At 43.5% G+C, this 16772-nt stretch overlaps 1 protein-coding gene across 10 annotated transcripts in view; it reads left to right on the forward strand.

Moving 5' to 3' along the window:
• klhl2 (kelch-like family member 2) overlaps positions 1 to 16772 on the forward strand; it is a 160041-nt gene that overhangs the window by 86387 nt on the left and 56882 nt on the right. For all 10 annotated transcript variants that reach the window (XM_072255916.1, XM_072255920.1, XM_072255918.1 and 7 more), the window contains one exon: positions 9929 to 10038. In XM_072255916.1, coding sequence (XP_072112017.1) covers positions 9929 to 10038 — 110 coding nt within the window. The remainder of the gene's footprint in view (positions 1 to 9928; positions 10039 to 16772) is intronic.

Raw genomic sequence — 16772 nt, forward strand, 5'->3', positions numbered from 1 at the left:
ATTTCAATATTTTGCATTCTGAACATTGAATTGTTCAATAAATATTTATGTTGTCATAAGGGAATTGGTCATCCAAATATTAATTATTCTGTAAACCAAAGTGAGTGAATGGTTTCATATAAAGTTGCCAGGCTGCTGATGTTATCATTGGCAAAATGTGTCACACTAGTGTCTGTTGCAGATAGCCTTTTGCAGTAACAGTTAGTACGTTTTGGGTATAGACAGAGTTTTGCCCTGCATGTAATTGTTCTGCAAAATGACTTGGAGATGTTAAAATTCATATGCTGAATTAAAGCATCAAAGTCATGCTTTGGGAAGAAGTAGGAAAGGAATAATTGAAAGATGTGGTTAACTAACAGATTCTCCCTCCCCATTTATAAGATCACAAATATTTATATCGATCTACATTTTGTTAGGGTTGCATAAGTTGGTTATCAATGCATTTTAAAACATATGCCTAAAAATATGTAATAGTAGGCCTTTGCTATTGGAGGTACAAAAGAGGAGAATTAAACTACTTTTGTTTGAGGTTGGGGAATGGAGATTGATCCAGCAATGTTTCTTGGGAGTGGAGGGGGAGGATTGGAAGTGAAAATTGGTACAAAAGTGAAGACAAAAGACTTCATGTGCTGGAATCTTCAACAAAGACCAGAACTCTAGAAAACAGCCTCTTTGAAGTAAGTTGACATTTCAGGCTGAGACCCTGCATCGAGAAGAGAACAGATTGTCATTGTGGGGAGTGGGATGGTAGGTAATAATGAGTGTGGGGGTGGGAAAGGTGAACAGAGAGATGAAAACTAGTTGGCTGGGTGAATGTGTGTGGGAAGATGACACCATTCGCATGCATTACCTGAAATAAGAAAATTGGATGTAGATTGGGTTGTAAATTACAGGCACTGAATAGACATGTTATTCTTCCAATTTGCATTTGGCCTTTCGGGAATGGAGGTATGAGTATGTCGCCATCTGGAAGGAATTAATTCGAATTTGACCGTTATGGACAGATGGATAGGGAGAAATTGCGGCTGTGGGATTTCAATGGAGGGATTAATCTTGAGATTAGGAATAGATTTCAAACCGAAAGTGGTGAGGGTGTTGTAATGTGAGCAAAGTCACTTAGAGACACTGAAGCTAGTAAATATAGAAGTGATTGGAAAAGGATCTATTGGTTTCCTGGTGTATATGACAAATAAACACTTCTCGGGCTTCCAGCAGGGTACAAGTATCAGTTATAACTGATATGTCTGTGACAAACTCTGCCATCTTCTCAGAGATGAATCCTGGGCACGTCTAGTCCAGTGGTATTAATACTCCCATAGTTCATCCCTCCTGATTGGTTAGTCCTCACCCAGTCATGTTTCCGCACTCCCACCTTGTTTACAGTCAAATTTCTTGATGCCAGTTTCCAAACAACCTAACAACAAGTGGAACCTGAAGACAGTGCTACTGCCTGTCTTCCCTATATTTCCACGGATTCTGAAGGAATACCGGATTAATACCATCCACAAACCCGTAAGGAAGCTCAGGTCACAGCTTATGTGGGTCAAAGATGACATGAGACTCGGGTTGGCTGGCACTTACAGGATTCCCTGTGAATGTTGAATTGGCCAGATGGATGACGCGGTGGAAATTTGCATCAAGGAGCACAGGAGCTGTATCCATTTGGGTTACCCAGAGAAATCGGCAGTAGCAGACCACACTGCATTCGCAATGGCCATTGGATTGACTTTGGCACAAAACTACTGTGCTGCACCAATGTTTTTTGGGACTGCCTGGTAAAGGAAGTCATTGAAATAAAACTTGAGGAAATGAATTTTAATAAAGACAAAGGTCTCCCCCTAAGTAAGAACTAGAATTCTATTGTAAGCAAGGTGGGAGAGTGGAAACGTGATTGGATGAGGCCTAACCAATCAGGAGGGATGGACCACCAGACTAGACATGCCCAGGCATCATTTCTTTTTTTTTTTAATATAATTTTTATTGAGTTTTCAAAGTAAATACATGAGAAAATAATATCTCCCCCCCCCCCCCGATATATACTTCTACCTAAAGAGAAAAGAAAAAAAGGAAAGAAAAGAACCACCTGAATATTGGAAGGTTTGCACATGCTCCATGGGATTAAAAATAAATTTAATATATATTTGTTACTTTCCCCAAGGAACCAAGATCTTTATCATCGGAGCTGTAAATAAGGGCTCCAAATATTCAAAAATGTTTCATATTTATCTCTTAAAATCTAAAACATTACTTAGCTTCTCTACTCTCATAGTTCCTTGGGGAATCTCTTTGAACTTCACCATGTTGCTATGTGTTTCCCTCCCAATTATCCAGGCAAAAAGAAAAAAAAGATAGAAAAAAAGAAAAAACAAAATACCCCCCCCACTAATGTTGTGAATGAAAAGGTACACAACACTACCCCCCTCCATTGTGCGGGTCGTGGCTATTGCCACGCTTGCACACATGAATAACGTAGCGATTGGTCAGTATTTCTTCCAGCTACCCCGTAACAAAATATTGTATATATATATATATAAAAAAAACTAATGTCATTATTCCCAGCTAATATTCCTCAAATTTTAACCTTTCTTCCCCTCCCTCATATAATTAATAATATATTTATATATTCATCGGCCTAAAAATCCAACAGGCCTAATCCTTGATCCAGTCTTCATCTTCAATCCATCTCGCTCCCCTAGGTTTGTTCTTGTATCTGGTGAATATTCAAAGAATCTCGCACAAACTCCTCCGCTTTCCGGTAATCGTCAAAAAATCTTTTTTCTCCACCAGCCAAAAAAATCTTCAAGGTTGCAGGATAATGCAATATAAATTGATAACCGTGATCCCACAGGGCTTTTTTCACTGGATTAAATTTCTTCCTTCTTTTCAAAAGTTCATAATTTATATCAGGGTAGAAAAAATTTTCTTCCCTTCTATCATCAGTGGCCCTTTTCTCTTCTTGGCAGCTTGGGCAGCTGCCTGTAGAATCCTTTCTTTGTCTTGAAATCTTAAGAATTTTATTAAAATTGATCGTGGATATTGGTTATCTTGTGGTTTTGGTCTTAGAGCTCTATGTACCCGCTCAATTTCAATGGATCGGTCTTCCTCTTTCAATTGCAAGGTTTTCAAGATCCATTTTTGAAAAAATTCTATTGGATTATCTCCCTCTATACCTTCTTTAAGACCAACAATTTTAATATTATTACGTCTACTAAAATTTTCCAACACGTCCACTTTCTCCAAGAGTCAATTTCTTTCCGTGTTCCAGACAATCACATCATTTTCTGTTTTTTCCAGTCTATCGTTAATATGCTCCATTGTTCTTTCCATCTTCTGAAGTTTCTTATCCATTTTATCCTGTCTTTTCATAGCTTTATCATAGCACATCTTCACGTCTCTAAGCTCTGTTCTTAATTTTCTTAGTTCAGCGGTTAATTGCAATATAGCCTCTCTTATGTCTCCTTTGTCTCCTTTGCTTCCAGTCTCTTCCAGTTCTTCCTCCTCCTCTTCATCTGTATTCTGTGCAGTATCCAATGCTGACTCTGAGTCACTTTCAGTTGCAGTGGCTGTCGGTTCTTGTAGTTTAAGTTGTGTCGATTTGCGCATGTGTACTTCTTCGCGCATGCGCATTTCCGGCATCTTCTTCCGAGAGGCCGCTACCGCCGCTATTGCTCCCTGTTCTTCTACGCCAGAGATAAAATGCGTCTCCTCCGAAGGAGATCCAACCTGAATCCGAGGCTCCATCACTGCAGTAGGCCCTTTTTTCTTCCCATCTCGTGGCGACTTCACAACAACAGACTTCTTTTGTTGCGGTTTACGAGGCATATCGTAGAGTAGTCTTACGAAGTTTATAAGTAGTTTTAGGAAAGTATTTATTAACTTTGTTTAAATGGTACTTTGCTGATTTTTTTTTACGGGAAAGCTGGAATTACACGTCTCAATCCCATGTCATCACGTGACGCCCCCCCCCCCCCCCCCCCCCGGCATCATTTCTGAAGAAGACGGCAGAGTTTGTCATTGAAATGTCGCTTATAATCAATATCTATACCTGGCTGAAAGCCCAAGATGATTTTATTTGTCAGAAGTATCTATTCAACAAAGTGAGACACTCTTAGAGGAAGAAGCCCAATATTACATGACATTTTATATGCTAAAGGTCGAAGGTAACAGCAGGACATTCTATGGTTACAATGCTTGCTTTGAAAGACACATTTTTCACACACCACCTTCGTTTTCTACACTCTAGATACCCAAATGAATGTAATCAGCATTGTCTGGTATTCAATCAACTCCAGTCACAGCTCCAGGAAAGCTTTTGTTCAGGGCTGCATTTTAAATTTAATCTACAATCCATGTTCATGATTGAAGAATGGCTGCTGTTGAACTTAATACTTGTTATATACCCTAACAAGGGCATGCAGAAGGGTTTTAGTTAGGGGTTGGTGCAGTTTGGATTTGCCAATAATTTTGGCCGGGTCAGAAAGCTGTACCTATGAGGGAAGATTGGATACGTTAGAGTAGATTTCTTTGGAGGACAAGAAGTTGAAAGGAGATGTAATTGAGGTATATGAAATTATGGTAAGGCTGGATTTTCCTTAGTTAGATAAAAAAACAAAATAGTTGCTAAAAACCAATAGTAGAAATAGGTTTGCACAATAATTTTTTTGTCTAGAGAATGCTGAGGATCTGGACGCAGAAACCCTTTGTGTATTTGAAGAACTTCGACCCCTAGGGCTACTGGGTTGGTGTTGGAATATGGGATTAAGTTGAGTGACACACACAAAATGCTTGAGGAACTCAGGTGGCCAGGCAGCATCTATGGAAAAGAGTAAACTGTCGATGTTTCGGCACATACTCTTTCTCTCACTCTCCTTTTTCTCCCTCTGTCCCTCTGAATATACCCCTTGCCCATCCTCTGGGTCCCCCCCCCCTTGTCTTTCTTCCCGGACCTCCTGTCCCATGATCCTCTCGTATCCCTTTTGCCTATCACCAGAAACGTCGACTGCACCTCTTCCTAGACATGCTGCCTGGCCTGCTGCGTTCACCAGCAATTTTTATGTGTGTTGCTTGAATTTCCAGCATCTGCAGAATTCCTGTTGTTTGAGCTTTTCACAAGATGTGGCTTTCCTTTCCAGGACATCGGAGATGTCATTCTTTACAGAATGGAGTTTCCTTTCCTCCACCATTGATGTTGCCCTCACCCGCATCTCCTCCATTTCCCAGACATCTGCATTCACCCCATCTTCCCACCACCTTAACAGTGATGGCGTTCCTCTTGTCCTTACCTACCACCCCATGAGCTTCCACATCCAACATGTCATTCTCCATGACAGCAGCTACCTCCAAAGGCCTCTTGCCTCTTCTCACCTGCCTATCACCTCCTTTCTCCCCCTCCCTCCTTCCCTTTCTCCTATGGTCCACTCTCCTCTCCAGCCCCTTATCTTTCCAACCCACTGGGCTTCACCCATCGAGCTATGCTCCTTCCCTCCCCCTACTTTTTATTCAGGCGTCTTCCCTCTTCCTTTCCAGTCCTGAAGAAGGGTCTCTGCCTGAAATGTTCAAATGCTTGTTCATTTCTATGGATGCTGCCTGACCTGAGCTCCTCCAGCATTTTGTGTGTCTTGCTCTGGATTTGCAGCTCAACTGGAGCACAGTTTTATTGATGGATGACATTGTTGCAATGGGCAAGATTGAAACACTAAGCATCTGCTTCTTAACCAATAATAGCACAAATCAGTTAATTAAGAAATGGTAACGTAGTGGTTAGCACAACGTTTTACAGTACTGGTGACCCGGATTCAATTCCTGCCACTGTCTGTAAGGAGCTTGTGTGTTCTCGCCATGACTGTGTGGGTTTCCTCTGGGTGCTCTAGTTTTCTCCCACAGTCCAAAGATGCTCAATTTGGTAGGTTAATTGTTCATTGTAAATTGTCCCATGATTAGGCTAGGATTAAGTCAGGGGTAGCTGGGGGGTGTGGCTCAAAGGGCCTGTTCTGTGCTGTATCTCAATAAATAAATAAAAACACGTCAAATGTCATACTTAAAGAAGGGTGCAAGTGTTGTTATTCCTGTAGTGGTCTTAAAAGTAAAGCAGATGGTTTGTCGGATTTGACCCCTTGGTGAGCTTAGATCCTTGCTATTTCTAAGACTATTTGTAACCTCATGTGACACTGCCCCTACCTCATCGCATGTACTCCTGACACTCTCATGTATGTATATTTTCCTTGTGAACTCTTACTGTATATGCCATAAACCCACCCCAGTCTCTGCTGCCTGTGCTTGGAAGGTATCAAGTTCCCTTTTTGCTGTCATTTGATGCTGCTAGACTACATTGGATCCCAAATAAAAACAACACATTTTGAAATTCTCACCTTTTGTTTTCAGATCATTTTACTGCTTTTCCTTCAGCATTGTTAAAACACCTCGCAGTGGTATAACCCTTAGAGATGCCGGTATTCCAAGTTAGATCTTGACTATGAGTAAATTTCCACTGTATCTTTAATTGCAAAGGAGCTGCAGTAAGATCTGCTGACACCTACATTGAAAACAGTCACCCTTTATCTGCCTTTAAATTGCCTTTGACTAAGGTTTGGATCATCAATTCTAATATGTCCTTATGTTTCATGATTTTTTTTTGTTGACTAATGCTTCTCAGAAATGCTTTGGATATTTTTGGTATATTAATGTTGATTTTAAAATGGAAATCATTGTCATTTATGTGCATCTTCTTGCCACTGAATTTTATTTCTATTTTAACTTCATCAGTCCACAGGACTTGTTTCCAAAATGCATCAGGCTTATTTAGATGTTCCTTTGAACCTTTTGAATAGAACTTTTTGGCCGCAATGAGCAAAGGTATGTTTGAGAAAAAAGGGTGCAGAATTTCATGGAAAGAACCCCTCTCCAACTGTTAAGCACAGGGGTGGATCGATCATGCTTTGGGCTTGTGTTGCAGCCAGTGGCACGGGGAACATTTAGTGGTAGAGGGAAGAATGAATTCAATTAAATACCAGCAAATTCTGGAAGCAAACATCACACTGTCTGTAAAAAAAAAAACGAAGATGAAAAGAGCAACACACATCAAAGTTGCTGGTGAACGTAGCAGGCCAGGCAGCTTCTCTAGGAAGAGGTGCAGTCGACGTTTCAGGCGGAGACCCTTCGTCAGGACTAACTGAAGGAAGAGTGAGTAAGGGATTTGAAAGTTGGAGGAGGAGGGGGAGATCCAAAATGATAGGAGAAGACAGGAGGGGGAGGGATAGAGCCAAGAGCTGGACAGGTGATTGGCAAAAGGGGATACGAGAGGATCATGGGACAGGAGGTCCGGGAAGAAAGACAAGGCGGGGGGACCCAGAGGATGGGCAAGAGGTATATTCAGGGGGACAGAGGGAGAAAAAGGAGAGTGAGAGAAAGAATGTGTGCATAAAAATGAGTAACAGATGGGATACGAGGGGGAGGTGGGGCCTTAGCGGAAGTTAGAGAAGTCGATGTTCATGCCATCAGGTTGGAGGCTACCCAGACGGAATATAAGGTGTTGTTCCTCCAACCTGAGTGTGGCTTCATCTTTACAGTAGAGGAGGCCGTGGATGGACATGTCAGAATGGGAATGGGATGTGGAATTAAAATGTGTGGCCACTGGGAGATCCTGCTTTCTCTGGCGGACAGAGCGTAGATGTTCAGCAAAGAGGTCTCCCAGTCTGCGTCGGGTCTCGCCAATATATAAAAGGCCACATTGGGAGCACTGGACGCAGTATATCACCCCAGTCGACTCACAGGTGAAGTGTTGCCTCACCTGGAAGGACTGTTTGGGGCCCTGAATGGTGGTAAGGGAGGAAGTGTAAGGGCATGTGTAGCACTTGTTCCGCTTACAGGGATAAGTGCCAGGAGGGAGATCAGTGGGGAGGGATGGGGGGGACGAATGGACAAGGGAGTTGTATAGGGAGCGATCCCTGCGGAATGCAGAGAGAGGGGGGGAGGGAAAGAAGTGCTTAGTGGTGGGATCCCGTTGGAGGTGGCAGAAGTTACGGAGAATAATATGTTGAACCCGGCGGCTGGTGGGGTGGTAGGTGAGGACCAGGGGAACCCTGTTCCTAGTGGGGTGGCGAGAGGATGGAGTGAGAGCAGATGTACGTGAAATGGGGGAGATGCGTTTAAGAGCAGAGTTGATAGTGGAGGAAGGGAAGCCCCTTTCTTTAAAAAAGGAAGACATCTCCGTCATCCTAGAATGAAAAGCCTCATCCTGAGAGCAGATGCGGCGGAGACGGAGGAATTGCGAGAAGGGGATGGCGTTTTTGCAAGAGACGGTGAGAAGAAGAATAGTCCAGATAGCTGTGAGAGTCAGTAGGCTTATAGTAGACATCAGTGGATAAGCTGTCTCCAGAGACAGAGACAGAAAGATCTAGAAAGGGGAGGGAGGTGTCGGAAATGGACCAGGTAAACTTGAGGACAGGGTGAAAGTTGGAGGCAAAGTTAATAAAGTCAACGAGTTCTGCATGCGTGCAGGAAGCAGCGCCAATGCAGTCATCGATGTAGCGAAGGAAAAGTGGGGGACAGATACCAGAAAAGGCACGGAACATAGATTGTTCCACAAACCCAACAAAAAGGCAGGCATAGCTAGGACCCATACGGGTGCCCATAGTTACACCCTTAGTTTGGAGGAAGTGGGAGGAGCCAAAGGAGAAATTATTAAGAGTGAGGACTAATTCCGCTAGACAGAGCATAGTGGTGGTAGAGGGGAACTGATTAGGTCTGGAATCCAAAAAGAAGCATAGAGCTTTGAGACCTTCCTGATGGGGGATGGAAGTATATAAGCTCTATCCCTCCCCCTCCTATCTTCTCCTATCATTTTGGATCTCCCCCTCCCCCTCCAACTTTCAAATCCCTTACTCACTCTTCCTTCAGTTAGTCCTGACGAAGGGTCTCGGCCTGAAACGTCGACTGCACCTCTTCCTACAGATGCTGCCTGGCCTGCTGCGTTCACCAGCAACTTTGATGTGTGTTGCTTGAATTTCCAGCATCTGCAGAAGTCCTGTTGTTTGAAGATGAAAAGAGGATGGCTTCTACAACAGTATAATGAACCTGAACACACCTCAAAATCCACAATGGACTACCTCAAGAAGTGCAAGCTGAAGGTTTTGCCATGGCCCTCACAGTCACCCGATGTAGACATCATCGAGAATCTGTGGATAGACCTCAAAAGGGCAGTGCATGCAAGACAGCCCAAGAATCTCACAGAACTAGAAGCCTTTTGCAAGGAAGAATGGGAGAAAATCCCCCAAACAAGAATTGAAAGACTGTTAGCTGGCTACAAAAAGCATTTACAAGCTGTGATATTTGCCAAAAGGGGTGTTATGAAGTACTACCATGCAGGGTGCCCAAACTTTTGCTTCAGGCCCTCTTCCTTTTTTGTTATTTTGAAACTGTAAAAGACGGAAATAAAATGTTTCTTAAAATATTAAAGAAATGTATCATCTTTAACTTCATGCCTTTTGGAAATCAAGTCATCTTTTACTCACTTAGCTATTCACAGTAACAGAAATTTTGACCAGGAGTGCCCAAACTTTTGCATGCCACTGTATCTTATTAAAATTGAGGTTTCAAGGACTTAATTATACATTACTTTTATTTCCTGGCACAAATCACTTTTTTAAAAAAGGAATGTAATTAGGAAAAGGTAGTATGTACACATTCTTTGAAACAGCTTTGTCGTGTTCTTAAACATCCTTTAACATACAATTTCTCAATCTTATTTAAAGCTGCAAGAAAGGACAAGTGCTTGACGTTGTCTTTAACCTCTCACACTTGTCTAAGGAGTCCTTACAAGTATTTGGTTCTGTTGAGATAATCATAGTTTGAAGAAGCTGTTACTGTTCTGAAACTAAAATAACATGGAGAATAACCTTTTTATCTTTTTCCTTTATTTTTCTTTGAACAGAGCAGCACTTCTCGGAGGTTGTGCTAGGAGAGGAATTCCTCAACCTTGGTATAGATCAAGTATGCGGTTTGATAGCCAGTGATATGCTCACAATCTCTTCAGAAGAAAAGGTAAAATGGAAAGAAATAATGTTGGAATGGGAATTGGAAGTGTTCAAAACCAAGTTCTTGTCTTTAAAGATGGTTAAATGGTGGGAATCCATTTCAGTTTTGGTTTATTCCAGTGGGTAGTTATTAGAGAATGACAAACTCTGGTCTATTTATTAGTCATATTGATTATTGGAAAAAATATGCTATAATGTAACATTAATGCCGAACAAGCTCTTTATTAATATTTATCAGTATTCGTTGAATAGGATTGATATGTTTTGATTGGTTTCATGGGCAATATATATTTTACTTTTATCAAAATCAATGTAGTCAAGGCTGGATGAATTAAACAACTGATGCACCAATCTTTTAGCAAATAACAATGTACTTTTATGATGTGTGTCTTTCTACTTCCCCAGTTCTTGAGTTATTCAATTTTAGCCGGTTAACTTGATCCCTTTTTTGAAAAACCTGAAGAGGGAACTTCTGGTTTAAGGCGGTGCCGGTGACCCTCAGCAACTTCTAGCTGAACAAAACAAGGATAGCAACTAAGTACTTTGTTAACCACACATTTGCTGGAAAACTACCATCACAAGTAATAGTCTATAACTCTCCTTTGGACTTGGAGGCAATGTGATGTGGCAGAACTGGGGCAAGGCGAGGTGGCAGGCCTGTTGCCTAGAGCATGGAAGAGGGTAAAAGGTAGGGCACAAGTCAAATTGAAGCCTTGAGGTCCAATCCCAGAGTGTATCGACATGACTGAACACAGTGTTCGGAGGGATATTTACAGGTCGAATCAAGGCAGCGAAGTCTGGCGTATCCAAGTGTCAGAACCCGTTGTTCAACACTCACAACACGCTGGAGGAACTCAGTAGGTCGGGCAGCATCCGTGGAAACGTCGACTCATCGTTTCCACAGATGCTGCCTGACCTGCTGAGTTCCTCCAGCATGTTGTGAGTGTTGCTTTGACCCCAGCATCTGCAGATTATTTTGTGTTTAGAACCCGTTGTTTGGATGGAGATTTGGGTGCCAAGCCAGATTGGAAGTGTCAGCGGGTCGAGTCCTGAGGTGAGGTAAGGTACAGACTGGTTCAGAACGCTGCTCAAAGTGGAGGAACCTGATGTTTGGACGGAGAGTTAAGCACAGGGCCAGATCGAAAAGGTCAGGGTGCCGGGGCCTGAGGCAAGATACTGTACTGGGTGGGTTCAGATCACTGCTCCATGATGTTTACTTGGCTCTGCACTGAACTATGGGACTCTGTTCAGTTTAGAATTGCTATTTGCTTGTGGTTATGTTTTCATTGCACATTGGGTGTTATGACAATTTTTATATACATGTCATGGAACAGTGATCCTTGTTGTTCTTAGTAGTGTGTTGTCTGGGCCCAGATCTCAGATGTTCCTGGGATTTGTTGGAGCCACTCTCCCAGTCCAGGTGTCACAGCTCCAAGTCAGAGTAATCACCACAGGGATTACTCTGACGTTAACCTTCCAGATCCTTTCTCTCTGTTCTTTCAAGCCCTGGTATTTCTCCAGCTTCTCATGTTCTTTCTTCCTGATTTTGCTGTCGTTTGGGATTACCACATCTATTACTGCTGCTTTCGTCTGCTCCCTGTCCAGTATCACCATGTCTGGTTGGTTGCCCAGTACCTGATTATCAGTCTGTATTTGGAAGTCCTTCTGTGATTCTCCACTATCTTCTCGGGGTGTTTTCCATTTGGATTTGGGAGTGTCCAGTCCATACTCAGCGCAGATGTTCCTGTACACAATTCCTGCAACTTGGTAGTTCTGTTCAGTGTATGCTGTCCCTGCCTGCATCTTGTACCCTGCTACTATGTGCTGGATGGTTACAGCAGATTTCTCATACAGTCTGCATCTTGGGTCTTGTCTGGTGTGATAGACCCCTGCTTCTATTGCTCATGCTCAGTGCCTGTTCTTGTGCAGCCGTGGGCAGTGCCTCTGTGCTGTGCCTCAGCCCTGCCATTTCCAACTGTTGATAGAACTTTCTTATGTCAGCCACCTCTGCTATCTGGCAATGGTACATCTTGTGCAGTGGCTTGCCCTCCGATCCTCTGACTTTGCTTCACCCACTTCTACTTCCATGCCCCCTGCCTGCTGTCTGAGGTATTCTCCAGCAGGTTGTCCTTGGGGGCCGTCCTCCTGACACACTCATGGATATTTCTGATTTCTTCCAGGACTGTGGCTTTGACACTTCCAAGTGCTTGTCCTCCTTTATTCCCTGGGTGTTCAGTTATTCCAAGTAGGACTTTGGGTGGAATCCTCTATGTATTGTTAGTTGCTTTCGAGTCTTGATGTTAGTGGCTTCCAGTTCATTCCTTGGCCAGTACACTATTGCGGCTGGGTATCTGATGATTGATAGGGAGAATGTGTTGATGGTTCTGATCTTGTTCTTCCCATTCAGCTGGCTTTTTAGGACCTGTCTCACTCTTTTGGGGTACTTAGATGTTGCAGCCTTCCTTGTGTCCATATCATGGCTTCCTTGCACCTGCAGGATCCCCAGGTATTTGTAACTGTCCTGTACGTATGCTATGTGACCTTCAGGTAACTCAACTCTTTCAGTCTTGATGAGTTTACCTCTTTTCAAGATCATCCAGCTGCACTCTTCCAGTCCAAATGACACCCTGGTGTCTCTGCTATACACCTTGTCAAGTGGATTAGTGAGTTAATGTCTCTTTCATTTCTGGCACACAGCTTGATGTCATCCATGTACAGGAGCTTGGCTGATGATCACTCCACTCTTGAACTTGTACCCACATTCATTCTTTGAGATGATCTGGCTGAGGGGTTCAAGTCTATATAGATCAGCTTTGGGGACAGTGCATCACCCTGGTATATTCCACATCCGATGGTCACCTGTGCTATTGGCTTTGAGTTAACTCCTAGCATTGTCCTCCAAAAGCCCAATGAGTTCTTGATGAAGGTCCTTAGTGTATAGAGACAGGCATTCCAGGATCAATGTGTGGGGCATTGAGTCATATGCTTTCTGGTTGTCGATCCAGGCTGTGTTTCGGTTGGTTTGCCTGGTTTTGGGGTCTAGAATGACTGCTTTGTCTGCCAGGAGTTGGTGCTTGTGGAGCTTCTGGTTCCAGTACCAAACCCCCTCTGAGCGGGGCTCAGGAATTTACACACATGTTCCTTCAGCTTGGTGGCCATGATGCCTGATAGGAACTTCCATGTTGTTAACAGGCAGGTTATAGGCTTGGAGTTTGATAGTGTTGCTCCTTTGTAAAGATCCTTCAATATGACAGCGATGCAGGTGGATGCTTCCCTGGTATCATGGGTTCTTGATTACCTGACTGGCAGACCACAGTACATGTGCTTGCAACACTGTTTGTCCGACAGAGTGATCAGCAGCACTGGGGCTCCACAGGGGACTGTTTTGTCTCCCTTTCTCTTCACCATTTACACCTCGGACTTCAACTACTGCACAGAGTCTTGTCATCTTCAGAAGTTTTCGGATGACTCTGCCATAGTTGGATCCATCAGCAAGGGAGATGAGGCTGAGTACAGGGCTATGGTAGGAAACTTTGTCACATGGTGTGAGCAGAATTATCTGCAGCTTAATGTGAAAAAGAGTAAGGAGCTGGTGGTAGACCTGAGGAGAACTAAGGTACCGGTGACCCCTGTTTCCATCCAGGGGGTCAGTGTGGACATGGTGGAGGATTACAAATACCTGGGGATACGAATTGATAATAAACTGGACTGGTCAAAGAACACTGAGGCTGTCTACAAAAAGGGTCAGAGCCGACTCTATTTCCTGAGGAGACTGAGGTCTTTTATCATCTGCCGGATGATGCTGAGGATATTCTACGAGTCTGTGGTGGCTAGTGCTATCATGTTTGGTGTTGTGTGCTGGGGCAGCAGGCTGAGGGTAGCAGACACCAACAGAATCAACAAACTCATTCGTAAGGCCAGCGATGTTGTGGGGATGGGACTGGACTCTCTCACGGTGGTGTCTGAAAAGAGGATGCTGTCTAAGTTGCATGCCATCTTGGTCAATGTCTCCCATCCACTACATAATGTACTGGGTGGGCACAGGAGTACATTCAGCCAGAGACTCATCCCCCCGAGATGCAGCACTGAGCGTCATAGGAAGTCATTCCTGCCTGTGGCCGTCAAACTTTACAATTCCTCCCTGGGAGGGTCAGACATCCTGAGCCAATAGGCTGGTCCTGGACTTATTTCATAATTTACTGGCATAATTTGCATATTACTATTTAACTATTTATGGTTCTATTACTATTTATTATTTATGGAGCAACTGTAACGAAAACCAATTTCCCCTGGGATTAATAAAGTATGACTATGAATACTGTCCTTTCTTGAGTTAGCTACTCAGGGTGGGAGCCTGCTTCAGGCAGCCAGTTCATTTCAGCTGCCAGCCATGTATGTAATGCTGTTAGTTTCTTCAGCCAGTAAGTGTGGCCCATGTCAGGCCCTGGTGATGTCCAGTTCTTCATACTTGCTCCCTGTTGCTGGACGTTGACTGCTGTGTTGGTGACTGGTTCTTCCTCTGGGAGATTGCAGAGGTTCGCTTGCAGATCTTTCTGCCATTAGGCACTGGTGTTATGAGGTGTTTCTTTCTCCCATGTATTCTTCCAGTACTCCTCAGCTGCTGTTTTGTTTGGTTCAGGTACTGGCATGTTATTGCTCTGGAACTGTACGAACTGTTCCTTGGGCATTTATTATAGGTTTTCTTTTTGTGGGGCTGGGGGGAGCTGGTTTCCTTGTTTCGTGGCTGGCTGTTAGGTGACGAATCTCAGGGTTGTATAATGGATACATACATTGATTATAAATGTACTTTGAATACAAATGATCTATCCTCTGCTTGTTTGTAACTAATTAATAGCATGCCAGTTTGTAACTAATTAATCAGATGCTAGTATGTAACTAGTTAATTTGTTTTTTGAGAATTCCCTTTGCATATGTTTCTCACTGTACTGTCTATGTAAACATCATTATGTGCCATGTCGTATGACGTAGGTGATCATGGATTTCCGTCTATCTTTAGTGCCTGTGGGGAGACCCCCTTCACGCTGTTGGTCGTATTTTTTTCTTCTATCCACAGCTATGATTGTTCTTGGCAAATTTTTCTACAGAAATGGTTTGCTATTGCCGCCTTCTGAGCAGTGTTCTTACCAGATGGGTGACCCCAGCCATTATCAATACTCTTCAGAGATTGTCTGCCTGGTGTCATTGGTTGCATAACCAGGACTTGTGATGTGCACCAGCTGCTCCTACGACCATCCACCACTTGCTCCCGTCGCTTCACATAACCATGATCAGGGGTCTAGGCTGGTGCTGCACCTTGCGCAAGGGTGACCCACAGGCTAGCAAAGGGAAGGGTGGCTTGCATCTCCTTTGGTAAACTCATATCTCCACCCCACTGCCCAATGTGGATATAGATTTGTGGATTTAAATTAACGTCAGTGGCAGTTACAAGTGTGTAAAACTCTCTTTCATTTAACTCGTGCATACTGAAGCTTTAAGTAGAAGTGAACGAAGGGAGAATAAAGAGAGGTGCAATAGTAATGAAATTGATACTTTTAAGAGCTGCTAATGTCCATTCCAGATAACAGAGCAATCAAGGCTGAAAAAATTAAGCTGCAAAGTTTCTTGCAAAGGTGGACAAAAATATGGGTTACAGATATGAGCTGTGTGTGTCTGGTCAGTTTACAGTAACTTTTGAGATAATAAGAAGAGTCCAATTACACACCTCTTGCTCTTCTACTACCAGCATTCTGATTGCCAGCATTAAGAAACTCACAATCAAAGAGCAGAATCTACAGGCAGTGGACCAGTTTACTTAACTTGGCAGCACCCTCTCCCGAGCAATGTCTATTGATACAGAAGTTAACTGCAGAATAGCAAAGGCAAGCTCTGCTTTCGGTAGACTGGGCTCCACTGTATGGGAACGTCGAGGAATCATTTCCAGCAACAAAACTGAAGGTCTACAGAGCCGTGGTACTCACTACCCTCCTGTATGCCTGTGAAACGTGGACTGTGTATCGAAGACAGCTCAACCATTTCCACATGACTTGTCTTCACAGAATATTAGGCATCAGATGGCAAGACAAAGTACCAGACACTGAAGTTCTCTCTAGAGCAAGTCTACCATCAGTCCACACACTGCGGATGAGAGCACAGACCCGGTGGTCAGGTCATGTCATCCGCATGCCGGACGAGCGCATACCCAAGCAGCTCCTTCTTGGGGAACTCTCTGCTGGAAGACGCTCGCATGGAGGGCCGAAGAAATGTTACAAGGACACACTAAAGGCCTCCCTGAAGTCATTTGACATAGACACAACCTCCTAGGAAATGCTGGCACAAAACCGCCCTACCTCATACACAAGGGCTGTCAAGCTTACGAAGCAAGGCCCATTGCTGAAGCACAACATAAGCACGAGCTGCGCAAGTCGAGAGCCACCAGCGCAACAACTGCAGTGCCTACACGTCTGCCCAACATGTGCTAGGACGTTCCGTGCCCGAATTGGCCTGACCAGTCATCTTCGGACACACCGCATTCAGTCTCAAAGTGATTAATAGTGACGAGGTCTTCATTAATGACGATGAACGAACCACACATTACCTAATAAATATAAAATGTTTTTGGTGCAGAACTATACATTTTGATTTCCAATACAAACCTATTGAATGTCCCTTGATTATTTGTTACATAACCATTTTGTATTTTCCTCTGAGACTTTGTTGGTTCACATAGTTGATTCACTGTCA

The sequence above is a fragment of the Mobula birostris genome, chromosome 4 (assembly GCF_030028105.1).
Source record: "Mobula birostris isolate sMobBir1 chromosome 4, sMobBir1.hap1, whole genome shotgun sequence".
Lineage (NCBI taxonomy): Eukaryota > Metazoa > Chordata > Chondrichthyes > Myliobatiformes > Myliobatidae > Mobula > Mobula birostris.